Here is a 10,551-nt window from a genome sequence, read left to right as displayed (position 1 = left end):
CCAGTTGCCATTAAATACATGCCTCTCAAAACTTATTGCACATCACTATCAGTTGCAAGTGTGAAGTGCATTTTGTGTGCCTATTTGTATTATTTTTTGTTGATGAATGATGTTCACTTGGATTTAGCGGAAACAAATCCATAGATAGAGTTTGATTTATTGGGTGTATTTTCGTGAATTTTGTAAAACAATCAAGATAATTATAGCGTGGATGATTCATGACATCCATTGGATATAAGGATGGGCTTTGAAATCAAAAGATTTCAAGGTGACGTTGACGAAGAACTTATTTGTCCCATTTGTTCAGGGGTTCTAGAAGATCCATTACAGGTATGACCTGAACTAATTAAACTGTCAAGTTAGTGTTGACAAACTTGATAAACGCTGAGATAAATAATTATAAACAACTGTTTAAGGCACCTGCTTGTGAACATGCGTTCTGTCGTGCCTGTATAACTGAGTGGATAAGTCTTCAGCCAACTTGCCCAGTAGACCGGCAGGCAGTCACTGCAAGTCAACTAAGACCAGTTCCAAGAATCCTACGCAACCTACTTTCAAGGTATTGCAGTTACGAAATTATATTCAAATCTAGGGCAGTGAGTTTAATGTTTTTGTAAACAAGAAATGTAGATTTTCCTTAGATGTTTTCATTATGAATGAATGTATTCAAATTTGTCAATGCATGTTCCAATATTGAAATTAACATGAAATAAATGTATTTTGTATTTAAATTTAAATTGTAATAATATAAAAAAAATATGCAAACATGTAACATATTGTATTTTTATCCTTATAACTTTTAGGGCACATGAATTATTAAATAAAGATATTTTGATATTTATATATAAGAAATTAACAACTTATATTTGAATTACAGATTATGTACCAGCTGTGATAATGCACCACATGGTTGCAATGCTGTTTTAAAACTGGATTCACTTGTTTCTCACTTAGTGGAATGTAAGTGTTACATTCAATGTATGAACTACTTTGCTATAATCATGTTTAGTTATTATAGGTAGTTATAAAACAAGGACAATGATATTATTTTAAACATTTTATACAAGTTTTTTTTTTGCAAATATGTGTAATAACATTATATAATAATCTATACTAATATTATAAAGCTGACAAGTTTGTTTGTTTGTTTGAATGCACTAATGTCACAAAGTACTGGTCCAATTTAAAAAATTCTTTTAGTGTTAGATGACCCATTTATTGAGGAAGGCTATAGGCTATATATGTACCACGGGCGAAGCCGGACTGGACCTGAATAAATTACTTATTAGTAATGACATTTCTATTACACACAAGTTCAATACAAATGTTGTCCACATATCTCTTCCTAGGTGAATTCAATCCGAAACGGCCAATGCCTTGTGAAGCTGGTTGTGGTCTTGTTATACCCAAAGATGAGCTTGCAGACCACAATTGTGTTCGTGAGCTGCGAGCACTTATAACCACACAACAAGGAAAGCTGACAGAGTACCAACAGGAGTTGGCTGAGCAGAGGCTTATTATAAATGAACATAAGAGGGAATTAGCTCTTCTGAAGGTATATCTGTTACTTTACATAATGTTACTATATATACTTAGAATTATTATTAAATCATTTAGTCATAATGTTTGTCATCTTAAGTCTGAACAAATCAAAAATATCTTGATATAGGCAGAATGATAGAAAATATTTTTGTAGTTATTCCCCATGAAATCAGTCTATGTTGAAGACATAACTTATAATTACTTATGCTATTGGAAAGGTTTTCATAGAGTTTCACTTCACACTTGTTCCTAATTCCTATTAATCTGTAGTCTTAACTCTTAAGTACATTAAATATTTAAAGAAAAGAGTCATATCTATGCAATACTGAAATTTGGTAGACCTCAAAATAATGGTTTGTAAAATGTTTTGTCTGTTTGTATATGTGTGTCAATTGCATAAAAATTTTATAGTACGTATCCTTTTCCTTACCTTTGCTAGTACTTTCCTTTATTCCTCTCATCAATCCTTTCTCAATCCCTGTCCAATTTAAAGTCGGCATTCAAAATTCGGCGGTAGCGCTTACCTACAGGCGACCCACCTGTACCATTGCCGACTATGACTAAAAAAAAAAAAACACTTTCTAATATAGGAGTTCATGCGGGCGATGCGCGTTTCGAATCCAACGATGCGAGCACTGGCTGATCAAATGGAACGCGAAGAAGTGATACGCTGGGCTAATTCCTTATCCCGCGCGAGAGTCACACGCTGGGGCGGTATGATCTCCACACCCGATGACGTCCTGCAGGTGGTAATAGTCTGAGAGATGTGTAGCTACTATGTTGAACTGGGCTGTGGGAAATATGGATTTTTTTATAAATGCTTACTCAATCTTTTTTTATTTTGCACTTCTGCAAGTGTTACTAGTGTTACTGGTGTTTATGGGCGATGGTAATATCATTAGGTGGCCCATCTGCTCTTTTGCTTGTTCTGCCGTAAAAAAAAAGAAAAAACTTATTTATTTTACATTTTTTAGTTGTAAAATTGGCATAGGAATCAAAATATAAGATACAATCTATCCTGAAACAATGATTTTTTCCATAGATGATGATCAAGCGAAGCTTATCAGAGTCTGGATGTCCTCCCCACATAATAGATGATCTGATGGAAAACTGCCATGAAAGAAGATGGCCACCAGGCCTCTCCTCCCTAGAGACTAGACAAAATAATAGAAGGTACAGTGCTTGTTTTAATAAAACTATTTTTGTATCCAACAATGAATATTAATTTACTAAAGACATTGAAAGTAATGTTGGTAGATATGGCTGAAATAATTTTTTTCTTAATAGACAATACATTTTACATGGAACATATTTTTTCTTATTCACAGATTGTATGAAAAATATGTATGTAAACGAGTGCCTGGAAAGCAGGCAGTATTGGTGCTCCACTGTGATAACACACATGTTGATGAACACATGATGGTTGAGCCCGGGCTTGTAATGATATTTGCTCACGGCATAGAATAGTCATAGATATTAAGTTGGTCAGCGTTCATCAAACTATGCTGCATTTTTCAAAAGTATTCCATTTAGAATGCTGATGTTGGAAAAATTACATAAAAAATTATGAACTAGAGAGTTGTGAGGCGAAAAAGTTTAAACTAATAAAGTTTGTAAAGCAAATTACCATGACCTATGAGAGGACTCCAGTGATTATTGTTCATGGACAAGAACAATTATTACAAGGATTATAAATTTGGATGGCGCATTATAAAGCAAAACAAAAAAGAAAGTAAATGACAAATGAGTTGTATATTTGAAGGAGATTAAATGAAGCACAGGAAAAAAACAAACATTCCGTTATGATATCACGGCGGTTGACCCTAGTATATCACATCATAACATTTGTATAATAAAGAGTGCTGTGTTGTTAGATTTTAAAAACCTAGTAATAGATTCCTTAATATAGGATGCAATCATATTGCTATTGAAAAAAAAAAACAAATTATTATGTAATTATTTTTAAACTGATTTCTCATAATACCAACGAAATAACTTTGTGATACATACCTACTCTTATTTGTTTATTATCCACAGATTTTTGTTTCAATAAATTTTTATTTTTAGCTCAGTTGAGATAAATAATTATCATTAAAATTGTTTTTTCAAGAGCATTTGTTTTATTAATGAATATCATAGGGAATTAATTTAAAGGATTTCAGATGCTTGCTGCTTTTTATTATCGCCCCCGCTTTTGTCTTCAAGCTTCTCTGTGCGGCTACGTTCGCAAGGTCAAAGAGAATTAACAGGCGTCATTTCTAATGTCATTTCTAATATAGCACCAACTTTCGGAATTCATAAATGTCGGAGTGTTAAATGCTTATCATAATCGATCTTCTCATGGGATTCAGATGTTTACTGCAGTGAGAAGGAACCTATGTCACTAGTATTCTAACCATATTCGGACAAAAACCGCTCCGTTGCGATGTGTAAGAAGGACGAACAAACAAAAACCTTATCAGTTGTAATATAAGGACAATTTGTTGATAACACTAAAAACTGTAAATGATGAACTACGTTTTGTATGACCAATATTGAATAATAAAATAAAAATCTTCTGGAAGCACATCCATGATGTGTAACGCTTTTTAAAAAAATATATACTTATTTTAATAAAATAATTAGCATTCTTTTATGTTAGAATCAACCAAATATCTCACTTGCTCTTAAAAAACAATGTAAGTAAATTATTTAATCCTGGCAATCCTTAGGATAATAAGATAATTTTGATACCAATCATAGAAACAAACAAGTATACAATCTATGGATACAAACATACAGGTGAAGTTAATAAAAGCGTGTCAACATTAAAAAATGTACAGATGCTTCAATACCCGTATAATTATACTACTCATTGTGGTTCAGTTTAAATAACACTGCAGTACTGTACTGTGTGAACTATGTTCGAAAAATTTAAAACAGTACAAAGTTTTAATCATTTTAAATTACTATTGACTATACCATACTATTTCATTGATAGTAATATGAAATATTTAAGTACCTACCGTATTTAGAGATACACAGTCACGAAATCTAAATGGCTTCTTGGGAATTGTTTTTGTTGAATGCAATAAATTGTTCAATTCTCATTTTGATTTCGCTATGCTTGTGTTACTCCAAATATTGCTTAAGTATTTTAATTTTAATTAAAATGTGTTTATCCAAGGTGGTCAAATAATGACCCGGCTATTCGAAAAAAAAAATGTTGTCACCGTCAAATACATTTTTATAATATGTCAAACTCTTTACGTCAAAAAATGCATTTTTGTATGTCATTGTGTTTAGCTGAGTAAACACAATCGAATGTATCTACTGTTTTGATAGATCTTTAAAAAATCTGTAAACAATGTCTGAGATGGAAGTTGCAGAGAGCAGTAATGATTGCTCTAATGATTTATGTAAGTTCTATGGTTAAGTAACGTTTACATCAATTTAAAAAAACATGTATTAATTTGTAACCTAGCTATTCTATAGCCGACTGTTTCAATAAAACATAATTTTCACTCTTTTAGTGCTTCTTGATCGTGTGTTTCTCCGCTTGGGGAATGCCGATACTGATGAGCAATTGGAGAGTTGTCTTAACCGATTCCTACCACCTGTAATATTGAAGTTATCATCACCTTTTGAACAGGTATGGTTACAAAAGCTGCTTTGTTCTTTATAACCGTAAGGAGTTTAAACAGGGCAGAGATTCAATATTAAATACTTTCCAGGTTCGAACAAAAGTGATGGAACTGTTAGTTCATGTAAATAAAAGAGTGAAGTGTAGAGCCGATGTACAGTTACCTGTAGAAACATTATTGCAATTATATCGAGATCCTACTGCCAACAGTTTTATCATTGTAAGTACTTTTACTCTTAACATACACTTATATTAATTATTTTTATAAATCATCTTTATTGTATGGCTAATAGTGTTCTGTTGCTTATACCTTATTATATTTTAGAATTTCTCCATCATTTATATAACAATGGGATATCCAAGATTACCACGAGAGCAGCAACTTAAGCTAGCACCCTGTCTTCTGGAATCTATTGAGAATAGACCTCAAGGGCATCAAGATCAGTAAGTTTGAATGTATTGATTTTTCAAATATATGAAGTATATTTATAATACAATACAAAGTGTTATGAGAATATATGCAATCACTAATTACATAGTGAAACAATTTGAAGATAAATTTATTATAGGGTTTGGAAGAAAAATACTTTCATATTATATTTTTCTCTAAAACTTCAAACATTGGCAGTATACAGCTATCTCAGACTGCATAATGTAATTTACCAAACAACAGTTAAACTTCTTTAGCATTCATAATAGAACAACAATTCACAATTTGATATTTTCAGATTATTAATGTTGGTGATCCCTCTGCTTGCTGATATAAAAGAATCGGAACTTAATCTCAAAGAAAAACCAAAGGTTGCTGCTTTAATTCTTAAATTTGCAACAGATGTCTTGCTTTTACCATACAGGTGAGTGTTTCAAATCTAATCATTGCTATATTTTAATGTTTTCAAGATTAGGTAACAATTTTTTTGTTTATATTAATCTTGATGAAGTTTATATCTATACTAATATTATAAAGCTGAAGAGTTTGTTTGTTTGTTTGAACGCACTAATCTGAGGAGCTACTGGTCCAATTTGAAAAATTCTTTCACTGTGATAGCCCGTTTATTGAGGAAGGCTTTAGGCTATATACATACCACGGACGAAGCCAGGGTGGACCGCTAGTATATTATAGTTTTGATTAGGAAATATTCAAGTAAAGAAATAATTATTATTTAAAAAAAAAGGCGAAATTATCCCTCTCAATGAAGATATAAACTTTATCAAAACTAATTTCTATTTTGTGAATTTTAAATATCATAAATTATTATGAAGTAATTCCCATTACTCTTATATTTCATTTTCCTATGTAGAGCTCTGCCCAATGCAGGAGAGAGTGATTTTCAAGTGCCACCAGGTATGAGTGTCAAATCATACAAAAGGATCGTTGAGAAGAATCAGTTGAACCCAAACCAGTTGGAGGAAGTAAGTAAAGGGTTGAAAACACAAAACTAAAACAAAAATGTAACACAAAACCTACCATTAAATAGATATATAGTATTATGTAAATTGAAAAAATATAGTTAATAATTATACAATTTGGAATAAATTTGAAAAGAAGACTAATTTGTTTTAACATTGTGATTTTTTTTGCTTTGCAGATGAAACTGTCCATAGTGAATTTCATTAGCAAGGATATATTTAACATGAATGATATTCTGTTAACACTGATTGTTGCCGCAGCTGACTCTCGGTTCAGTGTTGCCAACCATGCCAATAGTCCCTTGATAAGAGTTAATAGGTGAGAGTTTGATTTTCACTATTATTCATTTTTGCATTTTCTTCTGCCCAACAATAAAATAAAAGAACTCTCCATGATGGAATTTGGTTTACATGTATTTCTTTCAATGCATAATCAACACATATAATATCACACATGTAACAGCACACTCATTATTATTGCAATGCTTATTTTTCGAATATGCAGAGTATGTGAAAGTTGTTAGTGTGTGGATTCGAATTTTAATTGCTTTAAGTAATACTAGATAATAATTTTTTTTTAATTTTTTTCAGTTCTGTGGATTGGTCCCAGCCGTCAATAGTAGCTCCTTTATACTCTTTATATTTAGGTACTTGGGGGGGATTGAAAGTACCTCCAGATGATCGCAAGGTAGTTTTGGTTGACAATTTAGTATTGTATGGTGTTTGCCAGTATGAAAAAAGGTTTCTATTAACATTCATTTTATGTTTTATAGGTACCCGCATGTACAAGGCTTCGCTTAAAACTTATCCAATATCTGAATAAAGCCACAGGACCTGCTATTATGTTCCCACATTGTGTTCAAGTGAGTATTTTATTATGATGAAACTTCTTTCTATTTTTTTTTCTTTGTCAACTGTCAGGGTAGTCTTTTATGGTCGTAAATTGTAGATTATAATATAATTCTTTTTTTTCAGGTTGTGTTTTCTTCATTATTTGATCCCAATACTAATTCACGTTTGAGGAATATGGCGCTCATGTTCTTATTAAATGTTATCAATAAGTGAGTTTTTTTCCTGTCTCATTTTTTCATTCTAGTTAACTTCTGTTCCTTTCTGTACACAAAAAAAATATATATAAATTCTAATTTTTTTAAGTGGTGATCAAGTACAACTCAAGAAGGTAGCCACAGTATTTCTGCAAGGCCTGCTAAAGTTGGTGCGAGCTGAAGAACACGCGGAGCATCATCAGAAAGCATACATGTGTTTGGGTAAATATATATTCAATTACTAGCTGCGTGCCGCGGTTTCACCTGCGCAAAAAGAGTTTTTCCTTAAAATTCTAATATTTTCGTATGAATATTGGTATAAAAAGAAGCCTTAGTTATTCCTTATTACATCAGTAATATATCAGAGAAAGTTCCGTCAATATCGGTCCTGTCGTACCCGATGTTATCCGCAATAAATAGACGGACAAAAATTGTACAAAATCCGTTGTGTGTGCTACATATACGTAGCCGATGGTCTGGTCTCTTGGGTTTCAAAAGTTATCAAACTTAAGTGCGTTTTCAAATTTGTGTTTTTAGGTAGACTGGCAATGAAGTCTCCAGAATGCTTCAGCAATCAGTTCGCATTGCTCGAAGAATTGGTAAAGAAGATTCCAGAAGCTATACCCGAAATTAAGACAGCACTTAGAGATGCCTTGTTGGAGATGGCTGTGGCTTTCAAAATTAATAGTGACGGTAGGTACAATCTTGTGAAAGAATGCAATTAAATTTTCTGATAAATGGCAGCGCTGTGTTACCACAATTTTGCCAATGTCCCCTTGTGGATAGCTAGAAAGTCTATTTCAAGGACTTGTGAATTATTTTTTGTCAGCTCCTGCATTTTATATATTGCGTTGTGCAAAAAGTATGCTATTGTTTGGTATATAAGAGTGTTTTATTTAGCTAGGTGTAATTTGATTAAATCTATAATATAATACACACATAAAATAAGAGTATTTGTATTTTACATTTCATTTAATTAAAAAAGAAATAATAATTTGAAATTTATGTATTCTGATATTTTTTACTGTCCACTCACACATCTTTCACGTTCGTGTCCATTTTACAAAATCTATATATTGAAATACAACAACTTTTTCATTATCTCTCTGTCTTAAATATAAATACATATTATATATATTTTTTAGAAAAAACCGAAGATAAAGAATCATCATCATCCGGAGCGGGAACGTCACGAGACGAGAAGATGGATACAGATGAAGTAACCGAGAGAAACACTAGTCCGTTCAACCAGCCGCAAGCACTAGCTCTGTTTGCTCTTTTGGATCAGTAAGAAACAATATTTAAACTAATTAATTTTTAAATAATTATCTTTTTTTGTTACATTTTTTACAACCGTAAATCATCAATTACATTTGTTTTGATAACAAAAAAAACTTCTTGATTCCGAATTAAGAATATATATATTAATTATTTTAATAGATAGAAAGAAAAATAAATTTAGGATTATTTTTAATATCTAAATTCAAAAACACTTTACCATAATATTTAATTGCTAATAAATCATAGTTTGTTATTGTAAAAAATATATGAGGGTAGTTACAGAGTCTACGTTAAAAACTGCTTAAAAAAAGTGAAGCATTCTTAAGTCACGTGTATATTAGCTATAATATAATACATGCCCCACAGTTACATGCATAGCGAAGAGCCAATGATACGATACGTCGCGATGAGGTATTCAGCCGCTGTGTTCCCTCAGGACTATGTGCCTTCTAGATACTTACTGTTGCTGGCCAGTGGAGATAGGTATATTTTATTATTATATGACTATTTCATTAGCTTATTCCCAACACAAATGATTTTTTTTCTACGGAAATTGATAAAACAGTGTCAATTGCTTCTCTGTAGTCTCTCTCTCTCTTCTTGCTTGAAGTGGCTTGAAATTTTTAATTTGGTGAATTTTGCCAAATTTATTTTATATAAGTCTAATCCAGAATTCGTGATATATGCTGTTGTATATTTTGAAATACTATTCTGGAAATAGCATAACTTTTTACTTATAACATGATTTATTTATATACAGCCAAGACGATATTTCGAATGAAGCACTAAAATGCTTATATGGCACTTCAAGACCGAACGAAATAGATGATGTAGTGAATAACGTGTCGAAGAAAGAGACAACAACAGTGAATTTAGATGAAGATTCCACCAAGCGAGACAAGGACAGAGTACAGGAAGATGTCTTCAAAGCGCCGAAGTTTAAGGAAACGTTGAATTACATTTGGGAACAGATGCAGAAACGAAAGAAAGGCTCCAACTCAAAGCATAGGTTTGTCATCGGAAATCAAGTATTGCAATTTCACCCACAGACTTATCAAGAGGTGAGAATTTAATTGATTAAATATTTTTTTCTTGGTCCTATCTAGGTCGATTATTTTTATGATTTTTATTATATTTCTGATTGAATTTTTTATTATAATAAATATTGTTGCAGATACTACGCTACCTCAGGATGTGTCTGAACCGGGACGCGAATCTCAAAGACTGTTCAAACCATCCTAATGCGACTTCACCTTTATTGACTAAATACTTCTATAGCGATCTGCTCGAATCTGAAGTTTTGGAAAGATATTTGGCAATGATTACCTCTTTGCTCAATGCAAGCCCAGGTAATGAATAAAATATACTTCATAAAAGTCAGTCGCTTACGCCAGTGTGAAGCGTACGTATTTGAACAAGCGTGTTAAAAATATAGTTAAAACTAGTTGAATCAGTTTACCTTGATAAAAGTTTTACTCATTGTCGTTTAAGTTATCAATTGCAAATTGATTTGTGAGTGAATACACGTTTTACTTCACTATATATTAGTAAAATAACATTAAAAACTTTTATGTGAACAGTGAGTGACAAAAGTGTTTGTCGGTATATTAAAAACAAAAGTAATAAAATAACTGTCATATTCTTAATGAC

The 10,551-nt window shown here is 31.8% G+C and overlaps 2 protein-coding genes across 3 annotated transcripts in view; both read left to right on the top strand.

Annotated features, from left to right (window-relative positions):
- Positions 1-32: 32 nt before the first annotated feature.
- Positions 33-3,483, top strand: LOC119831357 (E3 ubiquitin-protein ligase NRDP1). Of its 2 annotated transcripts, none has more exons than XM_038354666.1 (7): positions 33-330; positions 417-559; positions 878-960; positions 1,350-1,555; positions 2,133-2,291; positions 2,585-2,715; positions 2,871-3,483. In XM_038354666.1, exons 1-7 carry the CDS (start codon positions 241-243, stop codon positions 3,007-3,009), a joined length of 951 nt encoding a protein of 316 aa, XP_038210594.1. In that variant the 5' UTR covers positions 33-240; the 3' UTR covers positions 3,010-3,483. The 2 variants fall into 2 exon arrangements, with proteins under 2 accessions (XP_038210594.1, XP_038210595.1); XM_038354667.1 differs by having other exon boundaries at positions 34-330; positions 2,133-2,288.
- A 1,329-nt stretch (positions 3,484-4,812) lies between these two features.
- LOC119831098 (proteasome adapter and scaffold protein ECM29) overlaps positions 4,813-10,551 on the top strand; it is an 18,480-nt gene continuing 12,741 nt past the window's right edge. The window contains exons 1-16 of the mRNA XM_038354353.1: positions 4,813-4,940; positions 5,055-5,173; positions 5,256-5,384; positions 5,490-5,608; positions 5,893-6,018; positions 6,466-6,577; positions 6,754-6,893; positions 7,166-7,262; positions 7,348-7,437; positions 7,550-7,635; positions 7,730-7,842; positions 8,158-8,313; positions 8,766-8,907; positions 9,268-9,384; positions 9,662-9,962; positions 10,076-10,250. Coding sequence (XP_038210281.1) covers positions 4,889-4,940; positions 5,055-5,173; positions 5,256-5,384; positions 5,490-5,608; positions 5,893-6,018; positions 6,466-6,577; positions 6,754-6,893; positions 7,166-7,262; positions 7,348-7,437; positions 7,550-7,635; positions 7,730-7,842; positions 8,158-8,313; positions 8,766-8,907; positions 9,268-9,384; positions 9,662-9,962; positions 10,076-10,250 — 2,074 coding nt within the window. The 5' untranslated portion in view covers positions 4,813-4,888. The remainder of the gene's footprint in view (positions 4,941-5,054; positions 5,174-5,255; positions 5,385-5,489; positions 5,609-5,892; positions 6,019-6,465; positions 6,578-6,753; positions 6,894-7,165; positions 7,263-7,347; positions 7,438-7,549; positions 7,636-7,729; positions 7,843-8,157; positions 8,314-8,765; positions 8,908-9,267; positions 9,385-9,661; positions 9,963-10,075; positions 10,251-10,551) is intronic.

This window comes from Zerene cesonia, chromosome 13 (genome assembly GCF_012273895.1).
Source record: "Zerene cesonia ecotype Mississippi chromosome 13, Zerene_cesonia_1.1, whole genome shotgun sequence".
NCBI classification, from domain to species: domain Eukaryota; kingdom Metazoa; phylum Arthropoda; class Insecta; order Lepidoptera; family Pieridae; genus Zerene; species Zerene cesonia.
This window is presented reverse-complemented; position numbering and strand designations above follow the sequence as displayed.